General features: G+C 34.7%; 1 protein-coding gene across 3 annotated transcripts in view; it reads left to right on the top strand.

Annotated features, from left to right (window-relative positions):
• Nucleotides 1–17,814, top strand: part of LOC150092492 (cholinephosphotransferase 1-like) — a 195,506-nt gene that overhangs the window by 164,377 nt on the left and 13,315 nt on the right. For 2 of the 3 annotated variants that reach the window (XM_090414333.1, XM_090414332.1), the window contains exons 7-8: nt 3,316–3,459; nt 17,355–17,504. In XM_090414333.1, the coding sequence (XP_090270459.1) occupies nt 3,316–3,459; nt 17,355–17,504 (294 nt within the window). The remainder of the gene's footprint in view (nt 1–3,315; nt 3,460–17,354; nt 17,505–17,814) is intronic. The other variant, XM_090414334.1, reaches the window with a different exon arrangement.

Raw genomic sequence — 17,814 nt, 5'->3', positions numbered from 1 at the left:
ACTGCTAGTAGTTAGGCACCTCCATTTCTTCCAGGTAGGTCAGTATGGTCATCATCATTATACATATCAAGGATTTAGGCCTAGGTGGCCTGTTCCGACCTTAGAAGTCATCGTTTAAGAGGACGTCCTAATGGCTTGTACTTTAAGGCTTGTTTTGGTAATCATTCTTTGATTGTGTTCCATCCATTTATATTTTTTAATTTTTTCTATTACTGATTCTTGGTTTAATTCTTTCATAATTTCTTCGTTTCTTTTGTGATCAAATAGAGTATACTTTGCAATTTTTCTCATAAACTTCATTTCTGCTGTTATTAATCTTTGTCTTTTTTGTTTTATTGTCCATATTTCACTTCCATACAATAAGACTGGTAGGGCTAATGTATTGTATACTTTTTGTCTGGTTTGGTTTAAATATAGAGTTAATTACACCTGTTATTTTTAAATATTTTGCAATTTTTTCATATATAGTCAAACAAGGAAAACTAGCTTTTGTTAATATTTGCCTTAAATGGAGATTTAAGTTCCATCTGGATTTGCAGCAGCGTAAACTTCACAAAATACCTGAAGTTGTATACGTGGATGCCATCATCAGTTTGCTGATATTGCCCTCAAGGGGTGTTCAGTCTACTATGATATTAAGTTTATATTATTAATAATCTCCTATCAACAATTTTCCTCCAAATTAGTCTTTCTTGTTGGTACTCAGATATTTTTGTATATAATATTTGTTCTTTTAAGGCACTTCTGACTAAACCTTGTACATCCTCTAGGTCTTTTTCCTGCCACCTTGGCATCAAACACCTGTTTTGCTAAATTTTCCTCTCCCACCTTAGATTAGTCTTGCTTACACACTCTTGAATGCAAACAGTGTCAAGTTTCTTCCTAGTGTCTTCATTTTTAATATAATTCTGCTATTTATGCCATTTGATTTATAATTTAAAACTGGTTTGTGAACACTGTCTTGTATACTGTTAATTTGGTGTTTTGGCTAATTTCTCTCTTATTCCCTATAAATTTATTCATCTGGTTACCCACCATACCAGTTTTGCTTATTTTCATTGTGTGAACTTCTGTGGAGAAAGGATATATTAAAATCACTATTTTCTGATATTAAACCACTCACAAAGAAATTTTAATTTGGTTCCATAAAAAAACTTTATTTTGCTTCATCAGGAAATAGCACAATTAAAAAAAAAAAAACTGCAAGCAAAGTAATAATGGTTAACATTTTTAGTGAAGAATATTTAAAAACATTTATTCTGTTGTCTATTTCCAGATTTTGCTTGTCATCTTCATTAATTAAAGATACCAAGAAATTATATACTTGGTTTAATCCTTTATTCAAGTGTAAGGAAACAAGTTTGTGCCTGAACTATTTTCAGGACTGGGGCAACTTGTATAAAGAAGCCAATGACTTCACATCACTTACCTTAGTATTCAATAATGCAAAACACATCTCCATGTATAATGCTATGCATTATGGGAAGGGTCACTATCCAGACTGGTTTCAACCTTTGAGGTCTCATCAGTGGGAGCCAGACTCAGAGGTGATACTTGTTTGCTTACACTTGGATAAAGGATTAAACCAAGTATATAATTTATAGTATAACCAAGTGGAAACTTCCAGCAACTTTCTCTAATCCAGAATATTTTAATAATAAGGTGTGACACCTTTTCGTTACTTGTATATGAAAATATGACTTCTGCATTACTTCAACCTTAGTATCACCTCTGGGTCTGGCTCCCACTGATGAGACCTCAATAAAGGTTGAAACTGATCTGGGTAGTTACCTCTCCCATAATGCATAGCATTATACATGTCTGTAAGGAGATGTGCTTCTGATTTTGAGTTTAGTTGAGCATTATCAAAGGTAATCCTCAATTAAGGGTTTGTCTAAATCCTTTAGTTGAGGAGAATTGAAGAGAGGAACTAAGGTCTTTTTTTTTTTTTTTTTTTTTTCACAAGACAAAACTGTTTTGGAAGCATTCAAGGCAGGGGAAGCTTATGCATAGGCACTGTGGAACTGCAGCACTCCCAATTTTTCTCGATATATAAATATATTTATTAATTTATTTATATTTGCTTGTAATATTTAATTTTATCATCAACAATCGTATACAATTCTCTTATTTTGTATAAAAAAATAATAAAAATCCATCTTGTAGCACTTAGGAGGGCAAGGGACGTTAGCAGCACTGTGTTTTTGCCACAGTGTCATATTGTTACGCCACAAGCATATGCATGTCATAGTGAGATGCGAACTATTAGCATAATGCAGCCCTGTCCGTCGCGCAATTCCACTGTTGTTTATATGCAGTTTGTGCCGGTAGTAGAGTGTTCGTAGTGCTTATCGTGTTTACTCTGTCTCTTTAAATATTTGGACATTACAATAAAAGACATAACATTTGTTATAGTTTTATTTTAGAACATTGTGGGGTTATGATAATGGATTTTATTTTCAAGTAATTTTGAATTATACTAAACTGCATAATTTTATCATGAAACAAAACAAGAAGAATATATTTTATTTTTAAGTAATTTTGAATTATACCAAACTGTGTAATTTTATCGATAATAAACAATATTGTTTCATGTTTAATTTTTTAAAAAATTTTTACCATAATTTTGATATTTTATCCAAACACGTATTCACTGTACTTACAGTGTGTATGTATATTTCGAAAGTTGCAGCACCCCCACGATTTCAAGCCATGAGCCGCCACCCACTGATTGAAGATGACCAGCTTGTTGTTATCCCGTTGCAGAAAGTTGTGGAGCTTGGTGTTTAGAATACTTATTGTACGTGATCTTGAAGCTTGAGATATTTGTTCAGACATCCCAAGCTTCACGATTGCTAAAATCTCAACTTGCTGAGAAGCCCTCAATGACACAAATCCTATCAAAAATTTTGGAAATGTCAAGTGAAAGAGCACAAGTTCTTCCAAACTTTTCCATGGTATTTGTCCACAGGTGATGTAGATGAGATCTGCTGAGGATCTTGATTGGTGCAATCCATGTTAATAGTCACTGATTAGTTGGTGGTGGTACTCTAGGTGTCAAAAAAGTTGACTGTTATCTCCACCAGCATTGAATGAATGATAATTACATAATAGAAGGCTTGAAAATAATATTAGTGGTAAGTTGAAATATATAAATGAACAAAAGTGCCTAGCATGTCAGCAACAAATTTAGTTGTAAGTTGGTTATGCAAAGATAGAACAAGATTAACAAGTAGCTTAGCTCTTTAAGTTATATGCATATATATAAAGTATGTGTTGTTATATATTCAGATAATTTTTTATTTTATTTTAAAGATTGGAATAAGAGGATTGGAATTTCGATATATTCTCTGTATTCTGACATTGTTATCAGTAATAAAATTGGTTGTTGCCAATATTGGATATATTTGTGGAGGGAAAACTCCACTTGATGCTTATGTCAAGATTCACAGAAAAAGGGTGAGTTTAAAATAGTTTATCTTTTTTATATTACTTAATTACTTCACTATTAGTTATACTAATACTGAAACTGTTTTATATCCATTCTGAGCTAGCTTAAACAATGAGATGCAGTTGTTATGTCAGCTGCTTGACCCATGAAGGTGGATAGTGCAACTAGTATAACTATTCTTATGTCTAAGCCAATTTTTTTCTTATATTAAATAAAAAATGCAATCTCTGCCTTTTAGACAAATTCAGTGATTACTTTAGTTCCTATATGTACCAAGATTCCTTTGTCTAACATCCTCAGACTAAGAAATGCCTTTACATAATACCGATTTATTAATCTATGCATTTTAATTAATCCCGAGTACTTCACTTTTAACAACCAAATACAGAGCATAGCAAAGGACTTTTTCTTTTCTTTCTTACCTTTGCTATTTATTCCACAAAAAAAATTTGAATATCTTATCAATATTATCCATTATAAACAAACTATTTCTGTAGTCCCTGAAAGTTTACTGTACATTAGCCAGATGGCAAAGTACAAATGAACTGTACTTGCTATAGAATTTCCTTCAGAATAAGACTGTACCTACTACGATGATAGGCATGGCTTTTTAATAGTATGTTATAGGGAATGGGTTTGTTATATTGATAATATATGGATGATATATTCATAGTCTTATCTCAGATTTAGGTTTTAATTCATTGAATTAAGGCTGTCCATCTGAATAGTTTTCAGCAAACTATTCAGAGCAACTGAAAACAATGGCTTCCCTTTTTTGGATTTTATCCTTTGGCATCATCACTATGGTACTATCAAATCTATTTACTCCAAGATTAGTCTTAATTACAACAAGCATTCTTCTTTTCGACCATTTTCTGTCCACTGCAGGATGAAGGCCGCCTCCTGTTCCTTCTGCCTTTCTCTGTTCTTGGCAATGGTTGACCAATTTTTTCCCAACACAAAATTTAACAATTCATCACTCTACCTTCTTTTAGGATATCCTCGGCCTCGTTTCCCTTCTTTTGGAATTCAGTTCATTAGTATGGTAGTCCATCTCTCATCTTCTCTTCTGGATAATGTCCAGCTCATTTTCATTTTAGTCGCTTGTGGTGAAGAATGATGTTAGTGATATAAGTCTGGCTTCTTATCCAGGTGTTTCACTTCTTATCTTTTAATGTGATGCCTAGCATCAGCCTCTCCATTTTTCTTTGAGTTGTTGCTAGTTTATTTGTCAGTGCTTTTGTTAGAGAACAGGTTTCAAAACCATATGTGATGACTGGAAGTATATATTGGTTAAATGTCTTCCTTTTTAAACAGAGTGGAACATCATTGTTTTCAAAAATGCTTTTCAATTTTCTGAATGCACTCCAAGCAAGTTCTATTTATTTCCTTTTGGAGTCCACAGTTTAGATCAGTGGTTCTTAACCGGTGTTCCCCGGGACACTTGTGTTCTGTGAACTGGTTACAAGTGTTCTGCTGGTGAAAGATGCCATCTTTCACCAGCAGAACACTTGTAACACATGACATCTTTCAAAAACATTACCAGCAATATTAAAACCTGTACTAGACCAAGTTGTAAATATTATTATTATTAAGAGAGACCTCCAGGGAGTCAGACTCATCAAGGGAGGCCACATACCACACACACCAGCTATCATACTTACTCTTGAATTCATTCACACTGCTTGCACTCACAACATCCAATCACGCACCACCCTCTGAGAGAAAACCCTTCATTCTCAGCTTCCAAAGGATGCCCTCTCATCCTTTCCCCACCTTCCATAAATTGAAAAATTCCATCAACTGAAATCCTGGATGATCCTTTCAGAAGTTTGTAAGTCTCAATCATATCATCCCTCTTTTTCCTGATTGCTAGTGTTTGCAGTCTACAAATTCTCAATCTGTCTTCATAATCAGTATTCCACAATCCTGATATCATTTTTAACATTCTCCTTTGTACTCTCTCCAATATATCAGAATCACAATGGAAACCAGACCTGCACACAATAGTCCAAGAGATCTTATCAAGGCCTTGTTAAGAGACAAAATAACATCCTTATATTTTGAGTTGTATTTGCAGTCTTTGTCACATGGCCCCTAAACTTCAACTTCCTATCTACTAACACTGCAAGATCCCTAGCCTCATCAGTTTCTTCTAACCTAATCCCACCAATAAAATATGACATTGGATATCTAATCATGCTGAAGTGAATGACTTTACATTTACTGATATTGAACTGACACCCATTTTCCCATGCCCACAGTTCCAGCCTATTCAAATCATTCTGCAAAGACTGCATATCAGCAGCATTTCTGATTACCCTACCTATCTTTTTTATCTTCAGCAAATAACTGTATGTCACTTGTCAAATCCTTCCCAATATCATTAATATACAGGTTGAATAACAGTGGACCAAGCACTGATCCCTGTGGTATACACCACTTGTTACTTTAAACCTTTCAGACTCAGATCCCCCGTATACCACTTTTTTGATATCTGTCAGTCAGCCATCCTATTATCCATACTAATATTGTATAACGTAATCCCATTTTCTCCAATTTATGCAGCGGTCTGCCATGCTGTATTCTGTCATAAGCCTTAGCAAAATCCAAACATATCATGGTGTATCCATTCCCCTTGTGTAGTTCAATGGTAACATTGTTATAGAATGTAAGCAAGTTGCTAAAACATAAATTCCCTTAGTAAACCCATGTTGTTAATTGCAAAGTAGAGATTCACTGTCAACCCATTTCTGAATGCGAGCCCTAACCAATTTTTCCAAAATCACCACCCTTGTGCAATGGAAAATTCCTTCCATTCCTGCAGAATCTTCCCTGTTGTGAGACTCATATTAAACATCCTGGTCAAAGGAATGGCCGTTCAGCTGAACAATCTTTTAGCACATGTGCTGAAATTCCATCAGTCCCTATTGCTGAATTCTTATTCAGTTTGTGCAACAGTTCTAATACCTCAGTCTCACACACCTGCGTTTCTTCATCTAGTGAAGAGGTAACAGTGAGCTTAATGTTGTGTTCACCAGGTTGATAGCTCTTAACGATATGGGCATTCATTAACTGAACAACCTCTTCTGTATCTGTAACCTTCATGCCATCTGGATTTAAAAGAGTTATTTTTTCTTTTACTTGCAGCATAAAGATAAAATATGGTCATTTAAATCAAGTCAAGACCTTTAAAAGCATGCCTTTTTAAAAATCTTTGCATATCTATGGAAGTCAAGTATGAATCTTTGCTTTTGCACACTGAAATAAGATGGTTATCCAGGGATAAAGTACGATTCTAAATTTTAGAATGAATTATTGGCCTTTTTTCAAAATGAAGCTACAGATCCTTTTGTAAAATGTCTTCAAAATGATATTTAGTGTTGCTAAAATGGCATGTTTAACAGATATTTTTTACTTAAATAGCGTTGATACAAGTATCCAAGAGAAAAATGAAAATATTTTGACATCCACTAACAAATTGTTAGCTTTTCAGAAAAAAGTATCTCTTTGGAAAAACCACATATCAGAAAAAATAAGTAGATATGTTTCTTTCGCTCCATAATAAAAATGTCAAGGGAATTATTTCCGTTATAGCAGAATATTTAACAATATTGAAAGAAAAGATTTCAACTTACTTTCCTTCCTTAAACACACAATTATAACTGGATACGAAATCCATTTGGCACAGTTAATACATTGAGTTGAGACTTTTTGTTACAAGAACAATTAGTTACTTTGTTAATGGATCGTACTCTAAAAATGATTCTCTGAAATAACTCTTGAGGAATTTTGGATTTTTGTCCAAGCCGAATACCCAGCTCTCTCCACAAGAGCACTGAAAATTTTGTTACTTTTCATCATCATATTTGTGTGAGCTTGGTTTCACAATATTAACCCATATAAGAACTAAAAAGTGTGAATGACTTACTAATAATGACAAAGAGATGAGGGTAGCTATATCACATATTAAACCTGATTTTGCTGAAATCTGCAAAAGCTGACAAGCTCAAGTATCCCATTAAAATAAGTTCCATTTTTATAAAAGGCAAGTTCTTGCATATTTTTTATTGTTAGTTTTATGACCCTAATACTTTTGGTGTTCCCCAAATTTTTCTTATAATCAAAAGTGTTCCGTGACTTCGAAAAGGTTAAGAATCACTGGTTTAGATCAATGAGATGACCTAAATATGTATATGAAAAGACTCTTTCCAAGAAATTGTTTTCTTTTATTATTATGTTTTTTTGATTTTAGTTTTTTTCTGTTTGTTTTTAGGCCAACTTTTCTGCTTTCATTATATTAAGGTCTTCTGGAGTGTTTGCAAAAAATTATGACATCATCTGCATATTTTAGGTGTGTTAAGTTTGTTATTAATTTTTATACCAAGGTTTGTCCAGTTTATATTATTAAGATTTTGGGCGAGTCTCTTTGTCAGACACCTTTTTTTTTTAATTGATATTTTATTGCTACTTGTGTGAAGTTGGATTGTTGCTGTTGCAGTGTAGTATATTTCCTGGAGGGGGTCCAGGAACTCCTTGATTCTGGAGTGCTTTGATTATTGCATTAGTTTTCATGGAATCAAATGCTTTTTAATAATCAATAAAGGCTAAAGAGAGGGGCAATTGGTTTTTTCTATTATTTGGTTTACTGCATGAATATGATCCATTGTGTTAAAGCCTTTATGGAGTGTTCTGATTTGGGCATTGGTGGGATCATATTCTATAGGGAGGTAGGTAGAACAGTCTAAAAGTAAAGAGGCAAGCTTACCTGTGTAATCTGATTGGTTTAGAACCACAGTGGCATTTCCCTTATCTGCTTTAGTAATTTTTTGTAGTTTTTCATTTCTTGCAGAGCTTTGAATTCTTCTTCATATTGGTAATATGGTCGGGAAGGCTGCAGGTACCTTGTTCTACCTATATCATTATTTCTTCTGCAGGGATCATTTTAGGTACCATAGTAAAGTTGTGGCCAAGCACGAGTGCACTGATGGTTTCAGGATAAGGGATTGATAGGTTTATTACCATGTTGAGTTTTGGAATCTGAGTTCTTTTGTAAACTTTCAAAAAATTTGTTATTTCTTTTTATTATGTGCAAACATCGTATTCTTTGAAATTCTTTTTCTACTGAAGCATTTGAGGTGTTGAAAAGGACCATCCAAAAGTCGACGGTCAGCATAGCAGAAAGCTCTACTTCTGGCGCACAAATAACTTTATTCCTTTCGGTTAAGAGAACATGAGTGGTAGCAGTCTGCTCGCATACAAGAGCAGTTAGTGCATCTGGAGAACCTTTGGTGACGTAAATCGGTGTTTTAGTTTTACACAATTTGGGATCGCATTATTATCCTGGCATCGTTTTAGAAAGGCTAACTGATTAAGTTGTCTGGAAATCTTAAGCTTTAACTTGCCATATTGATGGGCCTTGCGTGTGATGGAATCTCTGTGGATGAGATTCTTGTAGATAAGCTTATACATTGGTTAGACATACTTCTAATTTTTTAGGAAATTTAAACTCAATTATTAACTACTTATATTTTGGCAATGTTACATTGCCATCTTCAGGGATCATAAAGTATTTTCCTTTTTCTTGTATGATGCTTTTTTGTATGTAATTGTTCTCGCATTTCTGTGTTTTTATCTAATCTAGTGAGTCCCAGGAGATGTCTTAGAAACTTCTCTGTTAAGTCCTTTTTGCCATGAGTGTGTCCTGCAAGGCATGCAAAGAGAGTATCCTGAAATCAGCCTGTGTGTGCTGTTTTCAATCTTTGTCTGTTTCTTTGTTTTAGAATCCAAGTTTCACTTCCAAATTTGAGAATTTGGAAAAATTACAAATTTGGTCATTATGTAATCTTAATTGAGTTTCTTTATTCATGTATTTTCCAAAATTTATTTTAATTATACCATTCATTCTATTGTAAATTTGTAGTCTTGCTTAACTTATTCTATTATTAAGCATAATTTTCACTTTTTGAATAGTGTTTCCACACATTGCCATAGCTTTTGTTTTAGAGATTTTCATTTAGATGCCATTTGGAGTTTGTCTTCCGAATTTGTAATAAGTACTTGATCATCTGCATAAAGTATTGTATTTAGCTGTATATTATTTAATCCCATCTTTGAAAGTTGCTTTCCATTCTTTTAGGATTCTGTTTATATAAATGTGGAATAGAACTGGAGATAAGCCTTTGGTGCACATAGGTGAATAAATTTAGTGCTTAAACTCATAAATTAAATGCTCTACTGTGGCTAAGTAAATTCTGGTTTGCAGTCGTAACCTCCATAACAACATGTTATACCTTTCTTTCAATTCCCTCCCTGCTATGGTTCAGATTAATGAATGGTAGTTTTGGTTCATATCATAGGCAAAACTCAGGTATAAAAGAAAAAACATATTTATTGGAATCTAAAGACATAATATACACTTAGACCAATCTCACTTTCAATTAGTTCAAGGACATGCTAAATCAAACTTTTTCAAACAGATTAATACTCTAATACATAAACAATAAATCCTTCTTTTGAGTTAGAGACTTAACACATATAATGTGTATATTATGTGTGTTAAGTTATACACTTCTACTCAATTTTCTACCTACTATTTTAGTCTTGCATATTAAGCTAGTCACAATCATCTATAATCATTCCTAACAATTTGTCTTATAGATATCAGCCACTGCTAAATAATCACTTAAAGTTCTCAAATACTGTCCATACTCGATTAATACACTACAATGATCTTTCCCTTTTTCCGACTGGGTAATTATACAACAAAATCTGTACTTTACCATTTCTTGGGGCAGGATCTCCAGGTCCGTCTGAACTGTCCTTCTTTGTTTGAATTACCTTCGATACCTCCATAAGCCTGCATCCACGTGGTGGGTTACTACGGTCTTCATATTAAACTATGCTCTACACCTGGCGTTTTTTTCCTCGTCATTCTCGATCTGTTTCGGGCCATCCTCGTTTCTAGCTGCCGGTTCATACGCCTGCAATAGTATTCTGTCGGAACTTTTAGCGAAGGCAGCATGTGCCGACATCTCACGCTTCAGTACCGGCAGAAATTCAGACATCGAAGGGAAAGGCGCACCCTCTCATATCGAACTATCGCCAAGAAACACCATCAGGAACCACCGGTCCACGAGAGAGGTCAAATCATCATACAGCAAAACAGGCGAAAAAAGCCTTGAGAAAGGGGTGCAAACCCTTTTTATTCTCTCTTCACTTCCCCCCTTTTTAGCACCCTCTTACTCTTTCTGCAATCTTTTCCTGCCCGCTACTTTCTTTGTCTGCAGCAACTTCGGCACATCACGAGATCATAGCGTCTACCGGGAAACGAATGTGCGTCGCTTTCCGAGATTGCCAATGCCTCAGGCCCGCCCGTGGCCTTTGGACTAATGTTTACATCTAATTTACTCATTCATTGTATACATGATGCATTTCATATAATACTAATTTATACACGGATTACAATTCTACTAAAATGAGGTAATTCTATTTCTATTTACAGTTTAGTACTTTATTTCTTCTGTTCTAGTACAAGTTTTTCTCTCAGCTGATTTTTCTGACTTGTTAAATCCTGAATGAATCATTTCTTTAATAAAGTGCTTCATTCAGGATGTAACAGTACCATTCATAATCTCTGCTCTCTATCTCCACTCATCATCATACCTTGGCAACACACCAACTACCTTTCCAACCACACTTATCTTTTGCTGTCCTCACCAACCTTCTGATATCCATCCTCACATTCGCCTTATGCCCAACCAAGTCATTTGTTCCAACAATCACCACCAACTCGCTTGCTCATCTGCTTCTCATATTATCCTGCTAATTCTCTCTCCTGGAAAGCACACCTGATGAAATCTTCCATTTACGACATCTCTAATAATTAAATCTTTGTCTGTCATTCATTTCTTTTGTTATTCCTCTTTCCTACTTTCTTTCACTTCTTAATGCTGTGATTTATACAATCATTTTTCTATCATATGAAAACATGCAAATATGTCCTTTCAGTAAATACCTTATAACTAAGATGGCATAATCTTAATTATGGACAGGTCTTCTGATCCTATAACTAGATCCAACACTCTTGCACTCGAGTCCCCTCCATCACATTCTGCTTCAAGTAATTATCTCTCAGTAGATGTATAAATTCCATTTTCTTCCTGCCATTTGATTTTCCTCCTTCCAATCTATGTCTCTGAAACTGAAGTTCCCCATAATAATTACTTGAATTACATTCATTGTGCTAATCTGTTGATGCTTGTCATCCCTGGTGCCTCCCCCCCCCACCTATAGCAGCAAAACTGACAGTGTGAGACAGACTGCATTTCAATGGTTTGATGTATCATCAAGAGAGGCTGTTGCTGAGAGACAGAGATGACTGCAGTGAATATAGATCTCAGGAACTAAGGTGATGTTGAGGAGCAGGAGATGTGTGTGTGAAGGGAATGAGAGAGCAGAAATGCAGAACAGGGAGACACTGTATTAGAAGTGTGGATGCAGAAGTGAATGTGCAAATAGATAAAGGATTGCGAGATGTTAAAGGAAGGTTGTAGGTTCTGTAATGGTAGAGGAAGGGTCAGGGAGAAGGTATGGAGTTACCTCAAGAAGTAGTGTGGAACTTGTTATAGAACCAGAAATGAGGTATATGCAAATATCAGAAGTATATGCATTAGGGGAACAAAACTGTTCCATTAATCAAGTTCACTCACCTGAAAATTATTGGAATAAGCGAGACATGATGGTTGAATGAGGACAGTGGAAGAGAGAAATGGAGGGTATAATATTTTTCATGAAGACAGACAGGGGAAAAAGGGAAAAGGAGTGCTGTTGATGGTAGCAGAGGATTTATGCTCATTCAAGGTGAAGATGCAAAAAACAAGTAGCAGTCTTGAGACAATGTAAAGTAGAGGTGGACAGGAAATATTTAGTTGGATGTTGCTATAGGCCAGGTGATGTTAAAGGCAGTGAGAAGTAAATATCTTGACAGATTAGTTTAGAGCAAATAAGAAAAGGTATCATTGTAGGTGATTTTAATTGCAATAATATAGGTTGAAATGAAGAGATGGCATCATGAAATTAGGAGCATGAAATTCAAGTTTTCAAGAGATACCTGCTTTAAGCAGTATGTAACAAAGAACGTATTCCAGCCATATGCAGACTTTTCTGAGAAAGGGATGTATGTCAAACTATAAGGCTGTTAATTATAGCTGCACAATCCTGAGCTTTTTTTATATCATGGAATGAGGAATTGGATGGAAAGGAGATCAATGCTGGTTGGGCCCTAGTCAAGAACTGTGTCTGAGACAATGTCTGAATTTATTCTTAGGATCAGGAGGTTAAATAAGGTAGATGTTATCCAGAAGAGAGATGAGGAATTAAAGGCAACAGATGAGTTAAATGAGTGTACAAAAAAGCAAATAAGGTTACTCACGTATAAGGGCAGTATGAACAGCAGTTAGCTAATGAGGCCACAAAAATCTCCTATAAAGTTTATAAAAGAATGATTATAGAAGGGGGAAAAGTGGTAGTGATGTCATGCAGTGGGAAAGGGTGGAGGAAGTTTTGATAGTGAATGGGCAGTTAAGTAAACTTATAGGGCTTGATGATATATCTCTGTATTTTGAGATAATATTTCAGGGAGTTAATATCAACTTTGACATACCTTTTTAACATGACAAAGAAAAAGTGGAAAGAGGATATATAGTCCACTTCATTTATGTAGTGATTTTTGGTATAAATAAAGTAATAGTCTGCATGGTTAGCCTAGTGGCTGTGTGTTTCACAACCATATGCCTGGGGAAGGAGTGTCCTAGGTTCGATTCCTGTCAGTGACGTGAGGAGCTGAAGGATCTTCCTCGGGCGTGGACAGTAGGGTTTTTTCCCCAGTTTATTCGGGGTTTTTCATCTCCCAAAGCAGGCAAACCGGCCTTGAGAACTCAACGTTACAGGACATAGGATACACCGGGGCACAGTGCTGACCACCTTATCCTGTCAACGGTTTGAGGTCCGATTGATTAATAAACCCTCGACACTGCAAGGTAAAAGAGGGTATAAAGAAGATGAGATGATAAAGTAATAAGCAATGCTTTATCTATAGAGCACCCTACAATACTATTTTTTTTTTTTTTTTTTTAGCTACAACTCTCCAATTATAAGAGGTATTAAAAAACATTAATGAAAGTGATCATGAATCATTATCACTTCCTACCTTTTTAGATTGCCAGTAAAATCTTTAGGTAGTTTTCTGGAGGCTGATTTATTAAATTTCATGTAAAGGTTAAGTAAAAGCCAGAGAAAATAAAATAAATTGGTCAGACTTAAAATGTACATAAAAAAGCCTAAAGTTTAAAAGACATAACTTTGAAAATTCAATACAATCTGATTAAAAGATGCAGTAAAAGCAGTCTTTAATTATATTTTATGTTTTCAAGTTCTTAGGACTTTTAATATATTTTTTTTAATACTTCAAAATTTTAGATTTTTACCTTCTAATATACCTTTTTAGTCTAACCAATTTTTATTTTATTTTCTGGATTTTTACTTATCATACATCAAATTTGATAAATTGTAACCTCCAGGAAACTTTATATATATATAAAGTATATATATACTTTATTCTAAAAGTCTTTACATGACATTTTTTTTAGCTACTTTTATATATTGCTTTCCTTTCTTACATTTTTTTTTTCTGTATTCTTTCAGGCCACATACAAACTTATTTGCTTTTTCATGACTGTCTCTAACTTCCTTAATCAGATTTTTCTATCCTTGCAGACAACTTCACCACATGCCTGCATGCATGCATGCTGGCTGAATCAGTGAATAAAGATAGTCTCTCTCTCTCTTCCAGAGCATCCTATGTTGACTAGTATCTTTTCTCAATGTTGAGAAGCTCAGTATTGCATGTCATGCCTTATGTCCTTCTGATAGGCATATTAAATTGATTATGCAAGCTATTGACATTAATCTTAATATTACCTACATCAAACATAACATTCCTCCATGGTAAATTTATGCTTTATTCTGCAACCTCTCACTGTGTTAACTAAGGAAGTCTCACACGTCATCAGTCAACATGCAGTTATTTAATGCACACAGAGCAGAATACTCTGATTTTCTTCTCTTCTATACATGATCTGTTGGTTGTGGTGCTGTATTTCCTGACTATCATATCCCACTTGATTGCAGTAATTATACAGCAGAGTTACATGCAAATCAGCTTGTGCATATCAAAGAAAACTGCTACAAGTGTATGATTTACACACACTCACTGAATTCTATACAGACCATCTCATTTCCTGTGTGCTTAGTGACTACAACTTTTGTACAAATTGAACGTCCATAATTTTGATATTCAGGGAAATGAGATGGCAGATGCAGCTGATGATTTTCCTCCATACTGTTTCTCAGTCCCATGTATGGGACTACAGTTAGTTTATATTGCATGAAGTTTTGTAGCTTTTTAAACATAATTGATACTAACACACATTTGATTATTATATGTAGATACTGGTTTGATTAACTTAATTAAAAAAATATTTTTGTACATGATATAGTAATTTATCTCTTTATTACTGTTTATTATTACCATGAGTAATGCTGTAACATTTGGCATGGTACAGTATGACTTTAGCTGTCCTTGAGCCAACAAACCCCTAATCAACCAACAGAATCAGTGAATGTTTCCTTCTGAGTCTGTCACTGAAGTCTCCAAGGTTTGTTTCTGATTTTAAATTTCTTTTATTTTTTCTTTGATAATGTTTGTATATTTAAGTTTACATTTCACTTGTGAAAGTGTTCAATGATTCTTTTTAAAACTATCTTACTTTTTTTTTTTTCAATATGATATTTAATTTTATCCTGCTCAAAACTGATGATCAAATTCTGTATATTCTTGTCCTAAACCAGCATGAAGATATAACTATCAACAATAACAGTCAGTGACACTTTTATTTCTTGTTGTGCTTCCTTGCCACATGAATTTGTGTGCATCGTACCAGTAATTAGCCCATAAAATCCAGCAGGTATATATATCATTATCATTCAAAATTTTCTCAAAATATTTCTGTCTCCTGATATTCATTTTCTTCTTTTCTATGTAGATCTCTAACAAGGATCAAGTTTGACTTTTTATGTCAGCTGCCTTCTCTGATGCTTTAAAAAATTTCTCCATTTCTTCCTTGACAGTACCCTCTCTGGAACTATAGGCATAATCTCGTTGTCCAATTCTTTATTTTTATGTTTGCTACATCATCTCTCTTTGATATTACTTGCATTCAGTATTGCATCCCATACCTACTTCTTCCTTTGCCTGAATGTATGCCCTATTTATTAGAAGAATCTCATCTGTTTTTTTTTTCTTTGTTTTTTAACACCAATTATGTGAACTTGGTACTTCTCTAATTTTTCTGCCAGTTCCATTTCTTTTCTATTGATGCTTCTTATGTTGATGGTGCCTATCTTAAATTCTGCTGATACAGTTTGTGCCCACAGCTAACTTTTCACTGTGCTGATGCCCTGATGAAACTAGGGAGGTTCATTTGGATGACATGCCAGCAGACATGAAATCCTATCATCTTTGTTTAGGTTTAAGCTGTTAAGAATTTGGTCAGCTAAATTTCAAATTCCCACCCATCCTCATTCGTTTTTTATCCATGTAGTTACTTACTGACAGAGTACCACAAGAAGTTGAAAACTGAATGTTAGGTCAGAAGGTCTGGGCAGTTCATCATTCTTTAAAAGGCTATGTGGATACTGAAAGTTTATTTTTCACTTGGTTAGACTATAATAAATTTAGTTTAATCCTTTATCCAAGTGTGAGCAAACAAAGTTTGCGCCTGAAAATATCTTCAGGACTGGGGTAAGGTAGTGCAACTCGTAGCAAAGGTGGAGCAAGCTACCATCATTCCTATCCCTGTATCTCCCATAATGCAAAACACATCTCCTTGTGGATATGTATGATGTTATGCATTAAGGGAAGGGCCACTACCCAGACTAGTTTCGACCTTTATTGAGGTCTCTTCAGTGAAAGTCAGGCCCAGAGGTGGAGATACCAGGCAGAAGCAATAGCGAGGTCATCTTTACCTATAGGAGTTGCCAAATGGTGTGCCACCTTTTTATTAAATTACTCTGGATTTAGAGAAAGATGTTGAAAGTTTATTTTTTACTTGGTTAGACTATAATAAATTTAGTTTAATCCTTTATCCAAGTGTGAGCAAACAAAGTTTGCGCCTGAAAATATCTTCAGGACTGGGGTAAGGTAGTGCAACTCGTAGCAAAGGTGGAGCAAGCTACCATCATTCCTATCCCTGTATCTCCCATAATGCAAAACACATCTTGTGGATATGTATGATGTTATGCATTAAGGGAAGGGCCACTACCCAGACTAGTTTCGACCTTTATTGAGGTCTCTTCAGTGAAAGTCAGGCCCAGAGGTGGAGATACCAGGCAGAAGCAATAGCGAGGTCATCTTTACCTATAGGAGTTGCCAAATGGTGTGCCACCTTTTTATTAAATTACTCTGGATATGGAGAAAGATGTTGAAAGTTTATTTTTTACTTGGTTAGACTATAATAAATTTAGTTTAATCCTTTATCCAAGTGTTGTTTGCTCACACTTCGATAAAGGATTAAACTAAATTTATGCTATGTGGATATCTTCTCCTAGTTATCTAGCTTTAATCCTTAGTGACTCTAAACTAAATGTAATAATTAATATTACTAAATAAAAATGCTCATTTATATAGAAAAATAACTAAATATTTCTACCATAAGAGTGTTTAGAAGTTTAGTGTGCAATACGAAATATATAAAAATGATTATTTCTAATGTTTTGTAGCAGCTTATCTTGTATGACATGAATTATGAAGTGATGCATATTAAATAACAGTATTCTTCTTCAGGGTCCACAAATCTGGAATCCTCTTGTGCCACTGATCATATTGACATTTTTTATGGCTCGAGTATACATATCTGGAATCTTCAATCTTAGCCCCAATGTGTTTATATTAGCATTCGGATTTGCATTTGCAAAACTTACTGTAAAGTTAGTGGTAAGTATGGTAGCAATGAATCTGGAGTACTATATTATTATTATTATACAAGCACCTTCATGGAGTCCGAAGACACATATATAAGGAGACCCAATCTATCATACCTCTCCTTGAACCCATTAACAGGCAAACCACTCACAACTGACTCTGGCAACCCATTCCACTCATTCACAACCCTCCAAGCAAAAAATATAATCCTCACATCCCTACTAACCACTCCTTTATTCAATTTCCAGGGATGACCCCCCCTTGTTCTGGTTCCTCTAGCCAAGTGTTGAAACATTTCCTCTGCAACCCTTTATGCAACTTA

Source organism: Typopeltis vanoorti, chromosome 25, assembly GCF_054136105.1.
Source record: "Typopeltis vanoorti isolate ZY-2024b chromosome 25, IOZ_Tvanoo_1.0, whole genome shotgun sequence".
Taxonomy (NCBI): Eukaryota; Metazoa; Arthropoda; class Arachnida; order Uropygi; family Thelyphonidae; genus Typopeltis; species Typopeltis vanoorti.
Note: the sequence above shows the minus strand (reverse complement) of the source record. Positions and strands in the feature narration are given on the sequence as shown.